This window comes from Perca flavescens, chromosome 8 (genome assembly GCF_004354835.1).
Source record: "Perca flavescens isolate YP-PL-M2 chromosome 8, PFLA_1.0, whole genome shotgun sequence".
NCBI classification, from domain to species: domain Eukaryota; kingdom Metazoa; phylum Chordata; class Actinopteri; order Perciformes; family Percidae; genus Perca; species Perca flavescens.
Genome location: NC_041338.1, coordinates 29266234 through 29292829, shown reverse-complemented (window position 1 = coordinate 29292829; position 26596 = coordinate 29266234). Strand labels below are relative to the sequence as shown.

At 38.9% G+C, this 26596-nt stretch overlaps 1 protein-coding gene across 1 annotated transcript in view; it reads left to right on the top strand.

Annotated features, from left to right (window-relative positions):
• Positions 1-26596, top strand: part of LOC114560094 (AP-3 complex subunit beta-2) — a 29645-nt gene that overhangs the window by 2636 nt on the left and 413 nt on the right. Inside the window, exons 2-19 of the mRNA XM_028585247.1 lie at positions 5891-5966; positions 6531-6605; positions 6959-7054; positions 8154-8314; positions 8727-8793; positions 9560-9742; positions 11244-11441; positions 13003-13100; positions 14092-14146; positions 14266-14337; positions 14706-14768; positions 14892-15024; positions 16611-16720; positions 16916-17092; positions 18533-18719; positions 19440-19570; positions 23949-24063; positions 26370-26547. Coding sequence (XP_028441048.1) covers positions 5910-5966; positions 6531-6605; positions 6959-7054; positions 8154-8314; positions 8727-8793; positions 9560-9742; positions 11244-11441; positions 13003-13100; positions 14092-14146; positions 14266-14337; positions 14706-14768; positions 14892-15024; positions 16611-16720; positions 16916-17092; positions 18533-18719; positions 19440-19570; positions 23949-24063; positions 26370-26547 — 2156 coding nt within the window. The 5' untranslated portion in view covers positions 5891-5909. The remainder of the gene's footprint in view (positions 1-5890; positions 5967-6530; positions 6606-6958; positions 7055-8153; positions 8315-8726; positions 8794-9559; positions 9743-11243; positions 11442-13002; positions 13101-14091; positions 14147-14265; positions 14338-14705; positions 14769-14891; positions 15025-16610; positions 16721-16915; positions 17093-18532; positions 18720-19439; positions 19571-23948; positions 24064-26369; positions 26548-26596) is intronic.

Here is a 26596-nt window from a genome sequence, read left to right as displayed (position 1 = left end):
GCCATTGCTGTTTTTAAGCAACCTATGCCACTACTACTAACACTACAGCTTTTACTAATAATGTCTAATATGTCTGTGGTTGCACATTGCTGATAATTCCCCTTTGACAGGTTTAATGTTTGACAGCAAATGTAATCAATATTTTCCTGTGTGGTTTTAATTAATTATGTTGATCAAGGTGGTAAATTGACACAAGCTGCAAAAAAAATGTAAGCTATGGTCGGTAAGTTTCTATACTCATGTTGCCGGGTAAAAACATTGAAAGTGCCTGTTATATTTTTACCTAAGTTGGTCTTTAAGTCATAATTTAGTTTCCTATTTCCTAAAACGCCTGTTGATACCTTCCAGAGAAATGTTGTGTGCTTCTTACATGAAGGGAAAGAGAGTGAGAGGGGGAGCATACAAAGAACAAGGTCAGAACGACATTATGTAGTAGCAGCAGCAGCACCAGTAGGTTTCACTGAGGCGGCTGTCGATGGAAAATCTGCCTGTATGAAGCTCAGACAGCAAACTGTAATGCCTACCATTCGGTGAGATACTGTTGATTTTTAGACAGTGTCTTTGGTCCAGACTGAAATTTCAAGAATATTAGATGTATTTGCTACAGATATTATCGTGATGCCCAGAGGATGAATCCCTCTAATGACTTTGGTGATCCCCTGACTTTTCCTCTAGGCCACTATTATAAAACTTTCATGACAAGACAATCATGTTTCCCGTCAGGATGAACTGCAGATACCTCGGTAGACCCGAAAGTTTTCATTTAGCAGCATCATTAGTTAAATATTTTAATTTAACCAAAACTTATGGATGGATGGATGGGTGGATGGATAGATAGATGGATGGATGGATGGATGGATGGATGGATGGATGGATGGATGGATGGATGGATGGATGTACTTTATTGGTCAATAAAGAACCTTTATTGGTCCCAATAAAGTACATCAACACACAGTAAATGCACATATCAACACTAGAATAGAGAAATTTATATCAATAGAAAATAAACACAGCTAACCTTTTTATGACCAAATTATCTAACTAACTTCCTAGACTAAACTGTACTTTTTTGTTCAGTGCTAATTAGCAAATGTTAGCATGTTAAGCTCTAAACTAGATTGTGAACATGGTAAACAATATAAATGCCTTGTTATTATTATTATTCAATGTTTTTCATGCTCATCTGAATATTTTATTTACCATATTTGGTAAAGTTTGGGGGGAAATTCGAAGGAGGAAAGTTGGACATTTACTGAACAGTCTGTTTAGGCAAAAGTATTGGTGATTTAAATTATGGAATCCAGAAAAACTGATTAATTTTACTTAAACCTCACAGATAAAGATGTATTAGCCAACATGTGCTTTATAAACAGCAACCTCATAACTACATTTGTCCAGTTATTCACAGGAATAATAAAAATACCAAATAAGAAATCTGGCATAGAAATATAAGACATATCACAACTAGCTGCTTTTTTTTTATTTTTGAGGTGTTTTGGGTTTGACTTTTTTTTCTTTAATACTTTGTCCCTTTAAAAATAGAAAAAAAAAATATTTCAGGTTTAGAAGTTGACATCAAAGGAAGTGGACGAAGGCTGTAATAAAGAGAGTTGATAAAAATTTTGATTTCATGGCCAGAAGCTGCGACCCATCATCACGATTTCACAGGGATAAAAAGAACCTTCATTTTCTGCTGGAAATCAGCATTAGTGCTACTCCGCCTCATGTCTAGGCTTTCAGTGCTTTGTGCAAAGTTATTTTTGCGTTTTGTTAGAGTTCATTTTTTAATTTGCTTTGAGACACAGCCACATATTTGTAACCAAGAAACCAGCGTCATCTTACCGCACGCATCCAAAAATAACCCGTCACAAACAGCATTTTATAGATACTGTCAGTTTTTAATTTGACTTTGATGAATTTAGGTTTTGAAGTGTGTGACAGAGTGAATATTATTCATGCAATGGAATTATTAACACTTTGATGCTTGATGGAGATGAAAGCAGAACTCCTTCTTAGCACACAGAAACACACACACACACACACACACGCAAACACACACACACACACACACACACACACACACACACACACACACACACACACACACACACACACACACTCGTTAAACTTGAGTCGTGAACTGTGTTCTGCAGCGGCCACTTACTCACAGATTTCAAGGCCTCCATTCACTGCTGTCATGCCACCAAAACAGATGAAATATGAAGTATACCCTAACAGCCTCCCACTCATACTGAGGAACGATGTAAAAATGTCAGTTGGATTAAATAGTTTGGAAAGTAATTTGTAGTGTTGGTTTCAGTGTGTTTGAAGTACAAAATTGAAGTAAAAAACAAAATAAAAATTAATTTCCAAACAGAACGGGCAGTTTAGAGTATTTACATTTGAGTAAACTCTCAAGATCAGCACTCAGAGAACATGTACCGTATAAACTGCATAATCTTCTGAATTTGTTTATTTAAAATCTGCATCTGGATATGGATCAGCTTCAAAATACACATTTGGTAAGGTTTAAGAATACAGCAAATCATGATGTCACATGCTTTGTAAACAAATGGTGATGCTATCCGCACCAACACCAGTCTGTTCTTCCTGCCACTACTGAAATTGATTGTATGAAATATCCTCCTAGTAAAAACAAAACCTTTTTGGCAGAGGTAGCCTAATAAACGTGCCGTCGTCCGTTGGAGGGGCCGTCGGCCTTCATTTGGGCCGACCTGACATGTTGAGTCGGAAGGCGGGCAGTCCGGACTCAATGACCAATCTGATTCGGAAATGGCGAGCGGGATGAGTGCGGCAAACAGAAAAAATATTTTAAACTGACCTTTGTCGATCGGAAATGAAGACAGATTCAGCAACTGCACGGCCTATTTCTCGCTTAAAATGTTTTCAGAAACACATTTCAGTGAACTGTTTTCGTAAAATATGAGATTGTATTCTGAATGAGCCGCCATTAATGCCTGGTTGTAACATCCGGGACCAGCCAGACCCACGCGACGCGTTCGTTCAGTCAGCTGCCGTTTTTTTATTTTTGGGCAACAATACAGATTAGCGCCGCCTGTTGTTATGGAGATGTATTACGTCTCGTCGCTTTGGCGTGTTCCGAGGCACTTTTTTGACCAACTCTGGGAGACTGATCATTCCAACTGCTTTTTCTGGCGAGGGTCGGCCGTCTGGTCGGTGTGTCAGGGGATTAAGTGGCATGGAGTAGATCACTGTGTTTCCACAGCTCAACACCACAGACCTTCAGCCAGATGCAACAAGGACAGTGCAGGATGGCAGGAAATCACTTAACTTCCTTTTATTGCATCATTTGTTGCCTTGGAAACTAGTTGGAGGAAATGTGCAGCTCTGCAGCCCTTTAATCGGCTCGCCCACCACTAACCTTAACCCCACCCAAGTTTCATATTTGACTCTTTCAGTTAGTATACGTTTCCTGATTGGTAGATTTAAGATTAAAGTTTTGTTTATGAATATAAGCTGGCAACACACACTTCACATGGAGAAACTACAGTTTTGTGAAGTAGGAAGGTAGTGGTACACATACATTTCGAATAGCCGAGTCATAATCTGTTAAAACACTGTTGTTGTCTGTCTGAGATTAATAGAAAAGTGTGTACTATCCACAAAGAATTCAACATTTATCAGTGATGTCTATTGTCCCTGTGAACACACAAAAAAATCATTCAAGTATTTCCTGAATTAGTTTGTATCATATCGCTTGCAACAACATGTAGATGTTGTAATATCACAAGATTTGTTATGTACAACCCTTTTTTTACACCTTGTCAAATGGTGAACAAGCTTTATTTCAGTGTAATTGAATGATTTAATATTTTCGGGGCAGTGCTTCAATTTTATCTTAGAGGCACAATTTCTATACATGGTCAATATACAGTCGATATAAATCGAGTGGTTGATTGTTGATTAAACATATATGCATGTACACATACCAAAACTTTAATGTTTAATCAAAAGCAACGTGTTGCTTTAAAGTCAGTATCCTTCACGTCTTCTGTTTCTTCCAAAATGACATATATATATAAAATGTTTAGTAAAGTCCAAGATTTTCATGACCTAGAAAAAGGAGAAGTAGTTGTTGTCTTCTGTTACCTGGCAAAAGAGAGTAGCAAAACAGATGTCATCGATCAGTATTTCAACATTTAATTTAGGCCGGGCGTCTTTATCTTGGCAGCTGTAGCACTGATCCTGTCTGCACTGTTACTGTTTGCAGGTCCCTTCCTGGCAGGTTTTGTAGAAACTGTCGGTGTTGTTTTTGTGTGTTTGTGTTGCAGCGAGGTGGAGATGTCGGCTTAGTTCCGCTCAAATCCATTCAAAGGATCCTGCTTCTAATGTGTGAGCTAGCTGGTCTGTTCCCATCGTATCTGACAGGGAGGACGGATGAACAGTTCCTAACCTTATATAAATAGAAATGACAGCTGTTTTCATAAAATGGGAAAACAACAACAACATATATATTTTTTTCTGATACCTTACTTGGAGAAATGAAACTTTTCGTCAACTTTTTCCAGTCCAGACTGAAATATTTCTATTTCTCTATATCTATATTTCTTGTGTATCTCTATAACTATTGGATAGATAGTGCTGCACAATATATCTCTTTATCATCATCCCAATATCAACTGCCGCAATAACCATATCGCGAGATGCTGCGACATATCACAAAAGACACTTGGAGATTTTGTTTTATGTTAAATGACAGAAAATATCAGTAGAAAACTACACTTTTAAATGTAACTGTCATTCTTTATTTAGTGGTGCCTTTTATATTCAATTCAATGTTCAATTTGCTCAATAAAAGAATGGAAATGATTTCCTTTTACTTGTTTTAAATTCAACAAGCAATTTGTTGTATTTTAGCAGAATACTGAAAGCAGCAGAAATGCAGAACTGAGTACACTTTAATATCTCTTTATTTATCGCAGGTAATATAGTTTTTTCGCAATATTCATAGACGATATCTCAGATCGGATATTTTCCACATATTGTGCAGCCCTAGTTTACGGTGCCCAGAGGATGAATCCTAATAACTTTAGTGATGCCCTCAATTGTCATCTGGTGCCAACAGCAGGTCAAAATTTTAATTTGTCTAATGCTTTGGTTAATAACCAAATCCGGCAAAACTACAGTAATAGCATTCCCATAACCCTTTGTGTTAATAAGCCATTATATGCTTATTTATATAGCACATTACCACAAGCAGGTAATTAGTTATGGATGACAGTTACTCCTCAACTCAGGTGATGCTGGTGATTCTGACAATTCATTTGATCAATTAATTTGATCAAACCAGAATGTGCAAACAGTGTGTTTCTCAAAGATATTCCATATACAATGATGTAAAAGAAGAAGTAGAAATACATTAGAAAAAGGGAGCTGGAACATGGACATGTTTTACGTGTGTGCTGGATGAATGATTAAACAATTGGTTGATTTATTTTCTGTTGATCGACTAATGTCAGCACTGGAATCTCTGTTCCCACAATGGATGGTTATGGAGATCTAAATAATAAAGAAGTGAGCTTGTATGATACTAACATATTCTGATGGAGAAATGTTTATTTCCCCATTCCTGCTAAAATATCTATGATTTCTCTGAGAAGTCAACATGATTGATGGATTATGGCACTTTCCAATTACCTCTTCTTTTTTTGAGCTCAATGGGGCTCATAGGTTTTGAAGCTGCATTTCACACTTCAAATAGTATAGTGTGTACAGTTTGAGCATTGAATGGAAATCGTAAAACAGGTCTGTGTTTCTTGTTTGAGGCCTCTATAATCAGTGTATTTTCTGTTTTGTGTGCGGCTAAAACAAATAAGTGAGCTAATTTTCTGTGTTTTTCCTCCCTCAGGCATGACGACTTGAAGGAGATGCTTGACAGCAACAAAGACTCCCTGAAGCTGGAGGCAATGAAGCGGATTGTAGCTGTGAGTAAAAATAATGTTTACTTTTGGATTTCACTGATCAGCAGGTACGGCTGCACGTCGAGTGAAAGGACAAAGGCACGGAAAGTTTTGAGAGAAAAAGTCACATGTGCAACTCAACATGCATCATTTTTAATGAATTCAGACAACTGTGAAGACACAAAGCTTGTTCTCTGTACCAAACTTGATTTCATAATTTTGATGGTAAAGATGCAGCCATGAGAGATCCAGATATAAACTAAATCTGTACTGTAGTTAAGATCCTAAAGATTGAATATCCTTAATCTGTAAGACAAAGGCAGTGTTGGATGATTCAAGTACAGTGGTAAGAGATATAAACTCTGCAGTCAGCTGTTACATATTCAAAATTCATAATCTGAAGCTCCACACGCATCTCTTCATTCATCATCCCTGCAGGACTGAGAAGATGAAAGGAAAGGAAAAGCATGAAAAGGGGCTGAAAAAAATTAATTCAAAAAAAAAAAAGTTACACCATCTCTACAAAATAATTGAAAAATGTCACCTTGTAAAAACCTCACTGCTGATTTTGTTTGCTTTTCTCCGTAGATGATCGCCCGCGGTAAAAACACATCAGATCTCTTCCCTGCTGTGGTGAAAAATGTGGCCTGTAAAAACATTGAGGTTTGTTATGAAGCTAGTTTCCTGTTGCTTCATGTATTATTTGCTCCTTTTTTTGGTGTAGTTTGATGTGGTAGAAAAAGTTTATTTCTGTGTTAAGGCTTTTTCTTTTTATTCCTCATTTTGCTTGCTTGTAATGTATGCATCATCTTATCATATTTTTAAAAAAACCCGTGGGGTTTGGCTTTATCTCACCTGAACAAAATTGCAATTTTTCCTCCTCTCCTTTTTTTATGGTTTTATCACTTTGATTTATCTCAGTGAAAATAATTGAACTAATCTACATAATTTGAATTCAGTCTATTTCTTTTTTCCATCGACCTGTTTCTCTTATACCGTACTTCTCCTCTCTACAGGTAAAGAAGCTGGTCTATGTTTACTTGGTGCGTTATGCCGAGGAGCAGCAGGATCTCGCTCTGCTCTCCATTTCTACCTTTCAGCGAGGGTTGAAGGTACGGCATATTCCTTAAGTGACACTTCCTTTCAGAATTTGACTTTTTGACAACAGAAAGAAACACATTTATCAAAATTCTACATGGGTCTAATGAATGAAAATACAGATTTACTGTATGTTTTTAGCAATGCTAGCAGCTTGGCACTATGGATGGCAATGTTAATGTCGGTCCACTGCTTTGGTCCTGAATAAAATATCTGAACAAATATTGGACATATTGCCTTGAAAATTGTACTGACATTTATGGTTTCCAAAAGATGAATCCTACTGACTTTAGTGATCCTCTGACTTTTCCTCTAGCGCCGCCATTAGGGTTGACATTTATGATTTTGAGTGTAATATCTTGATAACTATAAGATGGACTGCTGTGAAATTTGCCACAGATTTTCAAGACAAATACTTGATCCCTTAACTTTTCATCTAGCGCCGCCAGCAGGTCAAAATGTGTCACATGTGGGTTTTTTTTATGACCAAATACCTTCCAAACTAATGACATTCCCATCAGCCTCAGTGATACGCTGTGTTTAACAGGTTACACTAAGGCGATGAGCATGTTAAACATCAAACCTACTAGACATCAGAATGTTAGCACTGTCACTGTGAGCATGTTATCATTTAGCTCAAAGCACAGTTGTGCCTAAATATAGCCTTGCATTTCTGTAAACTCTTGGCCATATGAACCAGAGCTGGGAGATATGGAGAAAATTAAATATCACAATATTTTTGACCAAATACATTGATGTCAATATTGCGGCGATTTTGTAGGGTTGACTATTGGCGCTTTCACAAATATTAACACAATGAGAGTTTTGATAAATAATCCCTGGGCATACAATGACTAAGTGGGTAAAGGCAAATACTGTAATAAAACAGCTAGTAAGTCTGGTAAGTAAAACAAATGACATCACTTTACTGTAATGCAGCCTTTAAAAACAGGAAAAGACAACACTTCATACCACGATATTACAATATCCAAAATTTAAGACAATATCTAGCCTAATATATTGATGTCAATATAATATTGAAATATTGCACAGCCTTAATATGTCAACCAACGACAGAAAGACTTATGAAATTCTTGCTCTGTGTCTCTGCAGGATCCAAACCAGCTGATCAGAGCCAGCGCTCTGCGAGTCCTCTCCAGCATCCGAGTCACCATCATCGTCCCTATAATGATGTTGGCCATCAAAGAAGCTGCTTCCGATATGTCTCCATACGTCAGGAAGACGGCTGCTCACGCAATTCCTAAACTCTACAGGTGACCTACCGAGACTTTTTTCAGTATGCAGGCCCCTGATTTGTAAAGACAGTAAGGTGAACGTTAGATTATTTCACTCATTAATACATATAGGAAGATGCCTTCTAGTTACAAACATAGGCTTTATATCAAGGATTGAAAGAAGCATACATGATACATTTGTAAGATAGAAATCTGTTTTTGAGGCTGCAGCATATTAGAGCGTTCTGATCCCCAGTTTGAGAACAACTAGGCTAAGATCAAATGTTGTTATGACTTAATGTCATTGTGAAATGAAATCCTTTTATGGCAGTAAAAAGTACATCCATTATTGCTCTGGCAATCTTTTGTTTTATTCTCAACAGCATGAGAACAAATTATCGGTAAGTCTTTTTCCAGCAGTTTCATGCATTTCATTCTTCTCTGCTCCCAGTTTGGATCCAGAACAGAAGGACCAGCTGATTGAAGTCATCGAGAAACTCCTCGCCGACAAAACTACGGTGGGTTTTTGCACCGCTGATTCAGTATTTTTTTTTTTTTTAATAAATGTAAATAGAAATGTGAATAAGTGCACTCATTCTCCATCTTGCAGTCTTTGCATAAGCTGTAGCAGGGGCGATTCTAGGATCAGACCTTTAGGGGGGCTCAGCATCTAATGAGAATGTGACAGGGATACAGGGCCTTGCAAAAGTGTTATCCCAAAAGTGTTCTGCGCCATGAAATTACCAACTTCTTCTCAGGGGACTACCAACGATAAACTTCACAACTGCACTCCTGCTCTCCCTCTGACAGATTAGATAAAGACTCACCCAAAGGGAGGGGGGGGTCTGGCACAAGCACCTACGATTGGCCAAAACTATGTTTCTGTTGACCCTTTCCTTGACTGGGTTACAGGTGCGTAGCATCGGCGACAGACACACAGGATATTAAACCTGTTTCAAGCCCTTTGAACCTGTAACTGTTTGTCCTCTATCACTAACAGACACATTTGCAAACTTGTCTGTTAAAGCCCTGAAATTGATTTAAAACATTTTTTTTAGGGGGGCTGAGATGAAATTGACCTAAAAAGAGTCTAAAATCACCAATGAGCTGTAGTCATTTTCAAACCAAAATTCACTCACTATTTACAGGTTTATCGTTCAATTTAAGATGTCATTTGAGAATGCATGGATTGTATTTCTGTGCATCAGTAATCCTCATAGATAATGGACTCTCCTGGTATTTAAGAACATTATCCTAACATCCCCCACCTGTTGTGTGCTGTAGTTGGTGGCAGGAAGTGTTGTCATGGCTTTTGAGGAGGTGTGTCCAGAACGCATTGACCTGATCCACAAGAACTACAGGAAGTTGTGTAACCTTCTGATCGACGTAGAGGAGTGGGGGCAGGTCGTCATCATCAACATGCTGACCCGCTACGCCAGGACCCAGTTCCTCAACCCAAACATGAACGTGAGTAAGAATCAGAGGCAGTGCAGTCCCCAAAAGTGATCAGTTTATGAAAGTGTAACTTCTGCTCACTAGTAGTTTATAAGCTGTATTTGTTCATTCTGTGGTGTTAAGACTCATGTCAGCCATCTTAGCTTGCCAGTTAAATAAGTTAACTACAGTAGCAACTAGGGCAACTACTAGCAATCAGTCATATTCTTTTCTTTTTGAAAAAGTAATTTAGTGTATCAAATGAAAGGAAATAGTGATAGCTGATCACAATATTTGCTGTTTTTGTGTGACCCACAGTCCAAAAAATATTAGGTAACACTTTACTTGAAGGTATCTAGATAAGAGTGACATGACACTGTCATGAACACATGACACTGTCATGACACAATCATGACACGTGGACTCTAACCCTAACTCTAACCCTAACTCTAACCATAACTTGTCATGACAAAAACCAAATGACACTAAAAGAAGAGTTATGTCATAAAAGTTTATGACTTGTTTATAATGTTTATGACACATTCATGACAGTGCCATGTCACTCTTATGTAGATACCTTCAAGTAAAGTGTAACCAAATATTATATAATATTTAATATTTATATTTATTTAATTTACAATGAAATAAACTAAAAAAGCAGAGAATTCTTTTACGTTTGTGAATAATTTTCTTTAAAAAATGTTTCCTGATAACTAACTTAAAAGCTTAATCCTTTATCAAAATTGTCTTTTTGTCAATTGACCAATCAATTAATAAGGGACAAGCAACTGTTGGCACATAAAGCTTTTACACTTACTATGCATTTTGCCACTGCTTTCACAGCCATATTTACTGTTTTACTACCATGTGTGATATGTGTTTTTCAATGAATTTTATCACATAAAGGACTACAGTACATACTGTAATTGTTTAGTTCCTTGTTGCATTTTACTGAAGTCCTTGCAAACTTACAAAACTCAGAAGTAAATACTTTAAATTACTCCTTGTATGTCATCACCAACAACTCATTTGCATACTGTAGGAACAGGATTTGGGGAGATTACTGTGCAACAAGTGTTCAGGTGCATTTATTGAAATAATACATTTTGTTCTGCCATTGTGACTGTGCAGAGGTACAAATTGAAACCATCCTATCATTGTTTTCCTCTTTCACCGCTGCCAACTTGATGATTTTGTTTCTCTGTTTTTATCAGTTTTTCAGACCCACCTGTCGACATATTTTCTCAAAAGCAACTAGCTACAAATTGAGACATTTTCACTTTCATACTGTAATGAAAATTGTCATTGTTATTGTGGTAATTTCCAATGCATGTCGTGACAAATGTGGTGCTACAGCCATTTTGCACTCTCCATGTTTGTCTATAACAAATATATTTAAGAGCAAATTACCATCTGATGAATTCCAAAGTCATTTTCATTTTACACAGCCAATAACTACTTTCCATGTGAGAGAGATTTCTGTCTTGGTCTGTTAGTTCCCCAACACACTGCTTAATCCCCACTGTCTCTGCAGGAGTCCCTGCTGGAGGAGGGAAGCAACAAGACCTTCTACGGCTCGGATGAAGATGAGGATGAGGAGGAGGAGGAGGAGGAGAAAGATAAGAAGGCAGAGGCTCCTGCCGTGGCCAAGAGGAAGCCGTACGTCATGGATCCAGACCACCGGCTGCTGCTGAGAAACACCAAGCCGCTCCTGCAGAGCCGCAATGCAGCTGTGAGCCCGCTGCACTTTTGAATAATACACACAACTTACATCAGTATAACAGCCCATTAACTCTCCTCTTGAGTCAGTTGCCATGGTAGATCCTAATTGTTTTCCCTCCAACATGATTCCACATTGAGCAGCAGGTCATGTTATGAGTAGTTGCGGTCTTCATATGCACGACCTTGGTTCATGTTAAAAAGCAGCTGAAGTGCCTTTGAGCACTTAATCAGAGCTGACCTCTCACTCTGAATTGGACAATCTCCCTAAGGAAATGAACAAAGTATATCACATTAGTGCTGCTGTGGTCACCTTGGAATGCCTGTTTGTTCCGTGTTAGATGTTAGGAAATTCCCCCGGCGCACATTATTCTGCCTTTGTTCTGCTGGAGTCGAGCTGCATGCTTTAAGGATCAACCCCATTCCTCAGGCAGCAAATGTGTTTCCTTATCTTGCATGTAGCATAGCAGACAATCAATGAGCTCTATAATTGCACTTTATGCAGCTTATTGTTTTGCATCTATTAAGTAATTAATAAATGGTTTCCCCTTTGCTCCGATGTCTGTTGTTGTGGGCCTGTTTGAAGCTCTTATTTTGCCATATACATGTGCTTCTTAGTGGGGCATTGGGAGTAAGAATCAACCACTACACATACTCCTTAAAGCAGCTATGGCCAATATTATTATATTGACATAACATGAAATGGCAATGTGAAAACAGTGTGAAAGTTTTAGCTCGTAGTGATGAATCTACAGAGAAGGATCACACTCAGCTTTACAGTGCTTTATAGTGAGATGGCAGCTCATTGGTTTGCTGTCTGGCCCACAACTTCTGTTACTGTTCTGGTTCACTCTCACCGCTGTCATAGTGTTTTTGGGACGCATCAGGCAGCTGTTTTTAGTGAAAAAGCTGTAAAAACCCACTGTACACTACCTGCTCAGCACCAAACAGCAGACTGACACGGTTACTAACCAGCTGGTGAACACGGTGGAGCGTGTAGCAGTTAAAGAGCCAGATATTTCCCTCAGGAGTTAGTAGAGACCAAAACACAGCTAAAAGAGAGTGAATATTGAACTTGCGTTTGCCAGGTGGACATAAACACAACTCCAAATGAATGATCATGTTGCTCCGTGATGGCTAGATGTGTAAATAAGTGTAAGTTTGCCCTATAAACTTAAAAAGTGATATATCAATGTGGTGTGTGCCGCCCAAGACGATTAGTTAGATGATTAGTTTAAAGAAATAGAAACGCCCCAAAGCATTTTTTCCCCTATCCCGGAATAAAACCTTACTCCAGCGCTGACACAGCACTGTGGAGGTCTGGCAATGCAAGACTATGTCAACAGTGACACAAATACTTATGTGAACTCTGCAGCTCCACTCAGCTTTGCAGAGTTTTAGCGTCTTCCAGCTCACTGTTTTGATTTTATGGCCCAAAACTTTACTGTTTTGTTTCACTCTCACCGCACACTGCAATATGCAGTCACTAAAAACAGCTGCCTGAGGTTTTGTATGGTGAGATTGCATCACTGGTGATGATTTACCCTTCCCTCTGTTGTCTCTTCTTGTTCCAGGTTGTGATGGCTGTGGCTCAGCTGTATTTCCATCTGGCCCCTAAAGCAGAGGTTGGGGTAATCGCCAAGGCCCTGGTCCGTCTCCTGAGGAGCCACAGGTGAGCTGTACCGTCTATATTTTTAAATAAAGTCTCTATTCTAATTGCTATACCAAGGATTTTGGCAGCGGTGTGTTTCAAAATGAATGTTATTGTGGCTGAGAATGGAGCTACGGTTGAAAATAATAAGAGCTGTGTTTGTGAGTGTCACTTTAAAAAGAATAATAGATATACAGTCGAATGTGACGAAACAATAATAGCCATGAAACGCAGCAAAGTGGAAAACTGGATGAGAACAGAGAAAAATGACAAGTGATGGTAGTAAAATAAATCTGTACAGCCCTGAAGCAGGAAGTGAAATTGAACGGGGAGCTCAGTGAGTCTGAGGTAAACATGAGAGCATAAACCATAGAGAGGGATGATGGCACATATGTGGTCTCTTGGCTGTAAGTCCTGCAAACTGTCAGCTTCTTATTGAAGTGCTCTTGTGGCTCTGAGTTTACTGTAATGATATCATCATTCAGCAGCATGTCTCTGTGGGGGATCTGTCAGAAATCCGTTGCACCGTACGATATGTTTGATTAGACTTATTTATATGGAGTCTCAGCTTTAATTACAAACGCACCGGTTTTCTTACTTCAAAGAATAATGTCTTGATGTTTAACAAGATATATATAATCAAGTTTTTTAAACCATTTTATTGGTTCTCGTTTGTGAACGAGGGATGTCCTGATGATCACACAGCCAGGAGAAGAGGTGTAATCAAGCAGACAAAGTGAAAACACGTGTTTGGGTTTACCAGGGGTCTGTATAGGGCATTTTGAATAAAAAATTATTTACAAACCAAAATTGGTATTGATGCTTTAGCGAAGGCTACAGGTCCTCTCTTATCAAACAAAAATCAACAGCAGAAAACAAGCCAACAGAAATGTTTCTACCATAATATCTGAATAAAAGGCTGAAGTGGAGTCTGTTCTAAAAGGGGATTTACACTTTATTTAATACGTCTGTTCCTGTCCTACTCAATTTCTCTATCAATCTCTCCCTCCAGTGAAGTCCAGTATGTTGTTCTTCAGAACGTGGCAACAATGTCAATTAAGAGAAGGGTGAGCTACACTCGGTGATATCTTTTGGATGTTTGTGTGTGAAATTTGAAATCAAATGTTGATGTAGCTGCAGATTCCCTGAGGTTTTTGTTCTCTCTTCCTGTCGTTATGTTTCACAGGGGATGTTTGAACCGTACCTGAAGAGTTTCTACATCCGCTCGACAGACCCAACCCAAATAAAAGTCCTTAAGGTTCTTTTCTATTCTATTCTATTGTGCGGCTCTTCCTTTTCTTTTTAATCTTAATGCTCAATCAGTGGAAGACCATTAATTACCTCAATCTGAGTCATGGTAGTATAACATAAAATATATATTTGCAGAATCTTACACTAAGTTATTGAATTAACTCTTGCCGAATCAACTCCCATAAATCAGAATGAACCAGTTTTTAAAATGTAGACATCAATGTAAAAAATTTACAGTTTTGTAAAACTGCAGTCTTCGGCACAGAGCTAACAGCGCTACAAAAAAGCTAAAATTACAGTAAACATGGCTTTGTATTCCCTTATAAATTAAGCTTTCAGTGTTCAAAAACATTTATTTTTTTGTGTTTTTTGCAGCTGGAGGTTCTCACCAATCTGGCCAATGAGACGAACATTTCCACCATTCTCAGAGAGTTCCAGGTACAGTGAAACACAACTAAAAGTAGCAAAACAAAAAATTGTGCAGATCTGTACTTCAGCCAGGAGTGATTCATCAGCTTCCTTTATGTTTTACTGTACTGAGTGAATATTTCTTCCCGACAGACGTACATTAAAAGCATGGATAAAGACTTTGTGGCCGCCACGATCCAAGCCATTGGCCGATGCGCTACCAACATCGGCGAGGTGAGGGACACGTGTCTGAACGGCCTGGTACAGCTGCTGTCCAACCGAGACGGTGAGTCTTTCTATGTGACAGTCTGGATGCTTTTTAAGTGATACATATTGCTGTATATACAGTACAAGGAATAGATAGTTGCAGCTAGCAGTATCAGATATGAGGTCAATAGGATCATTTAATCATGCTTATTCATTTGAATTTGTAAATTATGAAATATAAGTTAGCGCAGTGGAAAAAAGAAACAAGAACATTAATTTAAGAAGATTAGATATGAATCTCTGACACAGACTTCATGTCCAAACAAACTGGAAAAATCAAATAAAAACACTTTAACTTAAAGGAACACGCCGACTTATTGGGAATTTAGCTTATTCACCGTAACCCCCAGAGTAAGACAAGTCGATACATACCCTTCTCATCTCCGTGCGTGCTGTAACGCTGCCTGACGGATCCAGCGTTAGCTTAGCCCAGCACAGATCCTGCAGGTAACTGGTTCCAACCAGCCTACTGCTCCCAATTGTGACAAAAGTGACAAAATAACGCCGACATGTTCCTATTTACATGTTGTGATTTGTATAGTCACAGCGTGTACAAAAAACAACGTAACATGAGACAAAGCCATCTTCTAACAGTAAAGAAACCGGGAACTATATTCTCAGACAGGCTTGCTGCGAGCATATCACTCCGCCCAAGTACTATATTCTTCCGCCTGAGAATATAGTTCCCGGTTTGTTTACAGTTAGAAGACGGCTGTGTCTCATGTTACGTTGTTTTTTGTACACGCTGTGACTCTATTAATCACAACATGTAAATAGGAACATGTTGCCGTTATTTTGTCACTTATTCGGAGCAGTAGGATTGCTGGAACCATTCACCTGATGTTCTGTGCTGGCCTGATGCCGCTGGAGCCGTCAGACAGCATTACAGCACGCACGGAGATGAGAAGGGTATGTATGGACTTGTCTAACTCTGGGGGTTACAGTAAATAAGCTAAATTCCCAATAAGTCTGCGTGTTCCTTTAAATAACCTGTTTTCTTCAGTGAATAAGTAAAGGACTGCATTTGAATTTTAGTAAGTCAGTCTACTTCAACTTCAACTTTATTTGTGTCCCCCAAGGGCAATTGGGTGTGCAGCAGGTATAAACACATAAAAGACACATAAATACGGACATGATAGACACACAGTCACGAGTGGGGTGGGCTGGGCTGGCAGTAAAAACTGGAAAACAACCGTTACAGTATGAGAACAAATACATACAAGTACTGAGCAAGTTGCATGGGTAGGAGCATCAAAGTAGCCTACACAGGAAAAGTGCATACAGTATCATCCTTACAAATTTGACACAATATAATCAACCATCGTCAACAACATCAGCATCCATTACATCTCTGACATCCTCAACACATAGTCAACAGACTAGAATAAACAGCCAACCATGAAATAAAGAAATAAATAAAGTAGCCAACGAGTTCTAGTCTGACTCCTCCCCTGATCCGTATTCAAGAGGGAAATGACCGCAGGTATAAAGGAGTACTTATACCTGTTACTCCTGACAGGTGGACATCTTAATCTAGGATGAAGATGAAGGAAAAAAATGAATTCAATATTCATTTGATGATTTATGTCTCTTCTTCCTGTACAGAGTTGGTCGTAGCCGAGTCGGTGGTGGTTATTAAGAAGCTGCTGCAGATGCAACCGGAGAAGCACAGCGACATCATAAAGCACATGGCAAAACTAACAGACAACATCCAGGTGAGAGTCTCATTCACAAACTGCTGTTAATATCTGGATTTAAAACTTCTAGTTACAACAAAGGTAAGATACAGCAAAGTTGTTAATGGTTTGAAAAAAATCATGGGTTGCTGTGTTAAATCAAGCTTGCCAAGCTTAAGGTTTATCTTTCTAAACCCAAACACAACCATCTAATTTGATTTGAATTGTTGTCAGGTGCCGATGGCGCGGGCTAGTATCCTGTGGCTGATTGGAGAATACTGTGAGCATGTACCGAAGATTGCCCCGGATGTTCTGAGGAAGATGGCCAAATCGTTCACTAACGAAGAGGACATTGTCAAGCTACAAATCATCAATTTGGCTGCCAAGCTCTATTTAACCAACTCCAAACAGGTGCGATGACATTTTATCACTAGTATTTAAACTTATCAACCGTGTGAGCAATGCAACCAAGGTTCAGCTCAGAGACGTCACCAAATCCCCCCCCAAAAAGTCTTATCTTAATCTATAATAATTCATCATCATTTTTTTTTTCTATTATTAATCTGAATCTGAAAAGTAAATAACAATTAAACTTAATAAACAAATAAATGTAGTGGAATAAAAAAGTACAATATTTGACTCTGAATTGTAGTCAAGTAGAAGTATGAAGTAGTAGAAAATGGAAATACCCAAAGTACTTCAAAATTGTCCTTAAGTAGTACTTGAGTAAATATACTTAACGGTAGTTACTTTCCACCACCAGCACCACCACTTTCCAATGAGTTGCTGCAGGGGGGCCTCCAAATTATTGTTTGATAGTTGAGAAAAAATAATTTATATAATTTATTTATTTATTTTTTATTTTTTCAAACAGTCTCCTAAGCCCCTCCCCCCACAAGGGAGAATTAATGCATGTGCATGAGCATTGATTGACACCCCCCTGGCCCTGATTGGTGCATCTGAACAGGGAGCGGTGGACTTTTGCAAATCACACTACAGTCTGTAGGTGGTGCCAGAGGACCCAGATTTTTTTTTTTTTTTATTATCTGCTTCATATAGTTCTACTGGAACATAGGGTCAGTTTCAGCAAATATGACAGAAAGTTAGTTTTATAAGGCTTACCTACTGCACCTTTAAGCTTAAAGCTTTAGTGCGTAACTTTTTTATATTATCCTCTGTGTCCTCCTTGGCTATTAGCAACTGTGTGGAGGAGGGATGGGGAGGTGCGCGGTCATGGAAGGCTTGTATCATGTAGACGCGGCGACAGTTTTGTTGTCATTACTTAGAATTCCTCATGGGGCGACAGAAACTACGCACTATAGCTTTAAGGATTTACTGTGCCACATTTTAACATTAAAACATGATGTATAAATGTATGAATATGTCAACAGTGATTATTTTAATAGCTTAGTATTGTATGTAGCATAAAAAGGTATGTGTTAAGGCTTTAAACCGCTCTACACGTTACTGTAGGCCCACTTTATTCTGCAACTCAATTTTATAAGTGCAGTATATATAGTAAGGGGTCCCTGCTCCGTCTCTTTTCACCTTGGCCTAAAAAACGTTGAAGACCCCTGACCTAGATACATTAGCAACTACCTGGCAACCCTCTAATCACCTTAGTAACTATATAGAAACACCCTAACAACTTTCCAGAACACCATAGCAACGACTTAGCAACCCTGCAATTTTCTCTAGCAGCTACCTAGCAACACCCAAGGAACTACTCAGAAAATCCTGTAAAACACCTAGCAACCACCTAGACACTATCAACCAATTATTACCCAATGCAATGTTATGATATTACTGTTTGTACTTCCCTCATGTCCTTCATATTCCTTCTTCTCGCAGACCAAACTGTTGACGCAGTATGTTCTGAACTTGGCGAAGTACGACCAGAACTATGATATCCGTGATAGGGCGCGCTTCATTCGCCAGCTCATTGTGCCCACCGAGAAGAGCGGAGCTCTCAGCAAGTACGCTAAAAAACTGTTCCTCGCCCTCAAACCTGCACCAGTCCTCGAGTCTCCATTTAAAGGTACAGAAGGCGTTTACATTCATCTGCAAGTGAGTTGAAAACTAAAAAATCCCACTATGATTTGTGAGATAAACACTAAACACTGAAACAGAGATTACTCAAAGATGTGCTTTGATCAGCTTGTAGGTTTTTATCTAGTTTGTGATATTTCTTTGTGAGACAGATTTCCTAACACTTTCATGTTTATATTAAGAAAAGGACAACTTTTGGGATATTCATCAGGGCTTAATTACATTAAGTTGTTAAAAGTTGTTAGAAGTCAGTTACAGACATACACATATTTTAGTGACACTAAAACACTTTCCAAGGATATCATGATCATTGATGTCCGTCGCAAATCAACTTTTATAAATCTGCTTGTAATCATAGAAAAAAGACACTCATAACTCCAGAACTTGCCTGAGAATCATCATGTTTCTTCAGTATCAACACAATTTCAGGGATAGCTGTCTGTACATCCATGGGTACATTGCAAACAGGAACTTCTAATAGCTAATTTTGCATAATATAATGATGCCAATTTGCCAAATGCAGCCCACAGCTTAGTAACTGACTCCATGGCAACATTGTACTTTCTCTTTAATCATCCAGAGCACCTAAATTATAGGAACTGTAGTTCCAAAAATTAGATCATTAAAAGAATAATAATAGGAGTGACAAAAAGTGCATTACCTCTGTGCAGATTTGCATCCTGAATTCCTTGTTCTTGGGTTTTTGCAGACCGAGACCACTTCCAGTTGGGTTCATTGTCCCACTTGCTGAATGCCAAGGCTGGCGGCTACCAGGAGTTGCCTGACTGGCCTGAAGCCGCCCCAGACCCCTCCGTGCGCAACGTGGAGGTGAAGGATTCTGTGCGTGCAGTGGGAACAGTAATATACAGAGACACGGGGGTCCTCTGGGCTCACCAGGGGCTCCAAAAGGTGGAGGGGAGCAAGGGTTGCTCCTGCCTCAGAGCAGTGCCTCAGAGGGGCTGGACAGAGTCGCCCGAGCCTCACATCCAATATAACATTAACTCCAATATAACATTGATTCCGCTTTCACTAGCCATCTTTCATCCACTTACAGCTCATTAGCATAAACAGCTCATCCTTTTTGGCCTCCATCTATTTCCAAATGGATGCTGCTTAATATCTCCCTCCCATCCATGTAGGACAATGAGTCACAAAGGAGAAAAGAGGATTACAGCTTCTATTTAGAAACGTCTGATTCACTATGAAAACATAGTCGTGGTAACTTCGCCTCTCTCTCTGCTGCACTTGCTTCTGTTTGGCAGCAGCTCACTTGCCCCATCCAGGTGATTCTTCACCGATGTTTGAGCCAATAGCACATGCGATACAGAAGGGAACATATTTGGGAGCTACAGCCTAAGTTTTCCCTAAAAATCAGTATCAACAGCAGTAAACCACCTCTCCTTTAGTCTGTGCTAGAGGTTGACCTAAGGAGGGCTGGCACCTACAATTATTCCAATATATCTGTACAGGTGCAGCTAATAGTTGATAATATGCATCAATTTATTTACTTATTACTTCCCAAATTTTCTTCAGGACTATAGCTGAACAAAGTAATTTGATCTGAGTCTTTTGTAGAGCATCGTCCCAACTCACCAAAATCCCTCCTCTTCTTCTCCATCACATTCACTCCATGTGCCATCGGTTCATAACCAACAATGTGATCTAAATGAAGACATAAATCAAAACTTGAGTGTGTCACTTCTTTGTCAAAAGATTTTAAGTTTCAGGAGTGACCTCAGGCCTTGATTTTGCCGTCATATTTGTTAATTATTGTGATTATAGTGTTTTTTTTTTTTACTCACTGTTAACTTCTCATTTCACTGTGAGGCAGATTTCAAGATGAGGCCACAGGTGCAGTTATATTTTGACTGGTGGTGTACAAGAGACCATACAGTAGTTTAGTTTGTTTTGAGATAAACAAGTTGTTGAGTTACATTATAGTTGACCGTTTCCAAAACATTTAATTCACTTCTAATTTTATTTCTGACCCTCAGGCAAATATTTGTTTCTTGTGAAAGTTAAAACTTGCTTGAGATATCTAATCCATCACAGTGAACAATTACTTGCTTTTATGTTGTTATCAGAGTGACTTTACATCATGTGATGATACAGCCGTGAGCAGTTTTGAGAACTCAAAGATGCTCTGACATCGGATAGATTTCCTGACAGCAGACCGCATTACTGCAACCGGGTTAGCAATGCCATACCCCCATGTTTTCCTCCCTTAATGTGGTCTGGCAGGGATCAAATCACATTAGCTTCCGATGTCATCGGATTGTTTTCACCATTTGCAGTCTTCAAACTGGAAAAAACATGGCAGCTGTTCATTAAAAATGCTCATTGCAAAATCATGTCACATTTAATAATGATAGCATTGAGTTTCAATTTAGATATTGGATCCTGGTGTTAGGCATGTTATAATTCATGTCTTTGCTGATGGGTCTTGTATGTATCGCCTCAGGATCTATTGATTCACAGCGGGTGTACCAAATCGGTACAAGAGTTGGCCCAAAGCAAGATATTGAAACCAGATTTTAACCTTAGTAAATGGATTAGTTTAGCTAATTTGGAAAAGTACAGATTAAGATATGGTAAGATATTGCACATTTAAACATAATGGGTGGTGTTGATGAAGGGATACTTGAACTCATCTGATAGGGCTGTGGGATCTCAAGCATGTCTCAAATCTCTGCCAGTTGTTATTCAAAGTATTTTGAAATAAATGACAACTAGGAGGATAGGTAATTGGTCTAAAAACCTAAAAAAAATATGCTTTAAAAAAAAATGGTCAGCAATGATGTATAATATACAAAAACCTCGCTGCGTCGTTATCAAACTGAGTGTATTACATCCACTGCTCCCTCTGCACATTATGCATCTCCACAGACAGAGGAAATCATAACCACCGGCGAGGGGCGAATCAGCTTGCTAGGAGAATGGAGAGCCCCCCCCCCTCAGTTTGGGTGTGCAGTGGTGTTTGTTTTGATGACTGCTTTTTTTCTTTCCTCTTATAGTCTCTCTCTGGTTGTCATAATGTAGTAACTGAGGCTGATCAAGTTGACAAGATTAATAAAATGTTACCCCTCAGTGCTGAATCCCTGAATCAGTGTAGATTAATATTTAGAGAGACAGCTGTCTTTGTGGAAAGTGGAACGAGATTAACTAGAAGATACACAAATAATGATTTAGCCTCTTGCATGTTAAAGAAATGGAAGTTGTAGAATAAGAGTGGATGACGAAGCTGATTCAGGAAGCTAATGTAAGCAGTCAAGTTTTTCCTCGCCACTGTCTCACTGGTTGCTCTTGAGGGAATTACTGCAATTGTTGGAATTGTAGGGGCTTTGTAAATTATAGAGTGTGGTCTAGACCTACTCTATCTGTAAAGTGTCTCGAGATAACTCTTGTTATGATTTGATACTATAAATAAAATTGAATTGAATTGAAAAGGATTAGAAAACTGAGCTTGACAAAAGTTGACAGTCTCAACTCAAGGTCCACTTACTTACCTGTCCTGGAGCTTTCAATCATATCCCATGGTCTTCATCAGCAGAGGTTGCTCAGTTGTCAAGGCACTGTAGATACAAACCTCACATTATATTAAATATTCTGAGCGCTTTTAGGACTTATCTTCCATGTTGGCTTAAAATTTGACACTTGAAAACTGCAGTCAACTCAAGGTCCACTTATTTACACTTACTTTTAAGCCAACAAGGACAAGTCCTACAAGTGTTCAGAATAATAGAACGTTTTAACCGCTACAGTTTCATGACAACTTAGCAAATCTCATCTGTTGATGGTAAAGATGAATGAGAGGTCAAATGTAAAGCATATTGGATAAAAGCATTATATAGTAGATGCACCAATTTGTATGTGATACGGCCGAATGCCCCAGAACAAACGAATAAATAGACCTTGAGCGGAGATTATTTTGCCATCTGGTTAGTTAGGGGACCACTGACTTCACTGTTTCCTCTTCTGCACCTAATTGGTCTCACATGAAATTTGTGACAGTTTGTGAAAGTGTCCCAAATGTTGTTGCGTGATACTGAGTGATGTGATTCCGATTTCTGCTTATCCCACTTCTGTTCACCTTTTCATTTAGTTCATTTAAATCCATGCTAGTATAACATCATGCTTTGTCACTGATGAAGACTGAATGCATTGTGGTGTATCTGCTTGATGTATTAGAAAGTAGTGAATTTTAATGTTGACTTTTTCTTCTTTTATTTAAGTATATATTTAAGTACATACAGTATATTTAAGTTATATTGGAGTGCATTGATTTTACCAGAAAAAGATCCCTTGATACGTTTTTTTAGCTACCTAGATATTGTGCTAAATACTGTGATTGAATTTGGGGTTTATTTTTTGTCTCTGATATCAGAAGCTGTTCTCACACGTCTTTCTTCCAGTGCCTGTTTCTCTTGCTTTCCTGACTTTTTTCTAAAAACGTTCTCCTTCCTTGTCTCACCTGCATCCCAATCTTTTTTCTTTTCCACATCTGCCAGGTTTTTACGCTGCTTGAAAGAGTCACAACATTAACGAGTGTGAGTCAGTTAGCGGCAGAGAGCCCACCTCCTTGAGCCTCAACACATATAGCGGCAAAACCCAAGTGCTTTTTGACCCCCGCCCCCCGCCTAATGTAGTTGCTGTTCTGTGCCTAGCCAAAGCTACCTGAAACAAAGCACCGTCTTCCTCGGTGTCTCTACCATTAAAGAAGTGATTCTTTAAGCAAGATGGCGGTCCTCTGACACATGGAAATGCATTAGCAGCCTTGTGGGTTTTTAAATGTGTTTTGGAGATGTCCACACTCATTAGCTGATGGATCTAGTTAATGAGTTGGGTCACAGAAAGAGCAAGACAGATCTGCCTCAGTTTTCTTTTGTGTGGGAGGATAGCCGCCACTTCTCAAAGACATCACTTCTCTTAATGGAACAGCTCCCCGTATTAAAAGAAAAACATTCCTGCAACTGGTCATGAAGGCATCACCTGGTGCTAACGTCTATCTGTGCAAAAACAAAAAAAGAACATCTGTGTTCTCTGACTGTCAGATCTAAAAGCAGATCTGATGGCTGGCTTTGTTTGGCTGCATCACGCCCAGGCCGAGGCATTCATGGCCATGCTACTGTAATCTGCCCACGTCTCTGCTTCCGTCTGACGGGTTTGTCACCGAGGCAGAGCTGACGGCTAACTGTTTGAACTCTGCTTCCTCTGCCAGGTGCCTGAATGGACCAAATGCAGCAGCCGAGAGAAGAGGAAGGAAAAGAAAGTGGAGAAGCCGTTCTACTCTGACTCGGAGGGCGAGTCTGGACCGACGGAGTCAGCTGATAGTGGTAACTTTAGGGGGCTGTGTCGGTGACATCACATCCTTGAGTCAAATTAGTTCATTACATATGTTTGTGTGCAGTTGTGTGTCTGAGCATGAGAGTTTTTCTGAAAGCCAGCATGAATGGGGCTGCTTTAGGGAGACACAACCGCCATTATTCAATGTTGTTCTTATTGTCAGCAAATCCCATAAAAAGAGCCACCGCCCCAAACTCAATTGGTCCTACTACAATTGTAAGTCTTTATTTCAAATATGTTAACAAAGCAAAAAGATTATACATACAGTCAATACTAATTTCCACTTAAATGAAGTGATTATAAAATTATATTAATTTACAGTACATTCACAGATTTAAAGCATATCATATAAAATATATGGGATTGTATTGTGAGTTATAAATAGTATCAAAAATAAGCAAAAACAGAGAAAGGAAACTTTCAACATAAAAGAAATAAATAAATAATTCAATTGTAAGTCTTTAAAAAGTCCTAAGTATATAGTTTCCTTTTTTAAATGTTTAAATGTAATATTTTAAATTAGCTGGACACTATTGTCTTTAGCAAATGTTACTCAAACAGGAGTCTTAGCTGTATATTAATTCAAATTAATTGTTACTTTTTGGTCTTTTAATGGGATTTGTTGGCAATAAGAATTAAATATAGATCATTATCCGCCTTATCATTTAATTAACACACCTATAAGTTGACAATGGAATTAAAGAAATTAGAGATAAAAAAAACAAACAAAGACAAAACTAAAACAAGTTGTCCAGTCTTTGTAAAGACAAGATCACTTACAAAAACCTTCTTTGCTGACTTAAAGGTCCCATGACATGGTGCTCTTTGGATGCATTTATATAGACCTTAGTGGTCCCCTAATACTGTATCTGAAGTCTCTTTCCCGAAATTCAGCCTTGGTGCAGAATTACAGCCACTAGAGCCAGTCCTACAATGAGCTTTCCTTAGGATGTGCCATTTATGTGTCTGTAGCTTTAAATGCTATTGAGGAGGAGAAATGGGGGGAGCAAGGTGGAGGGTGGGGGTGTGGCCTTGACCAACTGCCATGCTTTGCTCGTTTGAAAGCCATGATGTCTCTCTCTCATGGGTGGGCCAAATTCTCTGGGCGGGCAAAGCAGAGAAAGGGGAGGTAACCTTGCTCCTTATGACCTCATAAGGAGAAGATTCCAGATCGGCCCATCTGAGCTTTCATTTTCTCAAAGGCAGAGCAGGATACCCAGGGCTTGGTTTACATCTATCGCCATTTTTAGTCACTGGGGGACCATAGGCAGGCCGGGGGAACACATATTAATGTTAAAAAACCTCATAAAGTGACATTTTCATGTCATGGGACGTTTAAGATGTCAATACTAGCCTTCAATGACTCCCCGCAAATTATTAATACCAAAATCCTAATAGGGCTATATGTAATATTTTAGTACAGGTGTAGTACAAAATTGTTTGTATAATCTCTCTCTTTAGTTATTTTTGTTGTGTGTGCCTCAGGTCTCCACCTCAAGAGACAGAAAACCTGGTAATGTCAGTGGTGCTGCTTCATTTTTTTTAATTCTAACTTGCCCCTAGAAAATAAAAAATGTTACGGTGCATCAACAATACAAGATGTAACGTGTAACGTGTTTAGTTGTTCATTATCAAAATCTGTATTGCCCGTTCACAAACCTCCACCATCAATTCCTAGTATTTCTATTGGCTTGAAATTTTACATTTGCATTTGCATGAACTGGGGTAGACGCTCCATATTCATTTGCCATCTTGAAATACGTTAGCTGGTAAGGGACATACAGGATATACTGCTCCGTCTTTTGCGTTTTCACTGTCACATGATAAACTCACAGGTGCTGCTAATGCTGCTAATGGGTATCGTAGCTTCCTGGCCCCAGCAAGTTTGAAAAAGTGAACATGAAGTGAAGGCTACCGTAGCTGTAATATGTACTTTGAACTGTGTGGCGCGAGAGAGTTGATTGCTATATATGATCTCAATGCTAGATGGGAGCAATTCCTACACATTGGACCTTTAAGGAATAACTGGAACAAATAATGATTTCACAGATCAAGAAGTTACTCCGGATTTGACTGTAACACTTTCTTTTAAATGAGGAATTGTTTAAAACTTGAAAAAAATCACTTGGCCTCTTTATATATATATATATATATATATATATATATATATATATACTGTATATATATGTCACTGGATATGGTGTGTACTATAAGCAGGTAGACTTTCATGTACCTGTTTTCCGTGGAAAAATAACTGACCTACTCACCCTCTGACTCCGACCCTTCCCGCCTTCAGAATCTGACTCTGCCAGCGGCTCGGAGAGTGGCAGCGGCATCGAGGAGAGCGGGTCGGGATCAGAAAGCGAAGAAAGCGAGGAAGGCTCTGAGTCTGAGGAAGAGGAGGAGGAAGAGAAGGAAAAGGACAAGAAGAAGAAAAAGAAAGAATTAAAGACGCCAGTGCAAGAAAGCGAAAGGTAGCACATGCTTTTAGTAGAAAATGTTTGATATTACATTTTGTGTGCA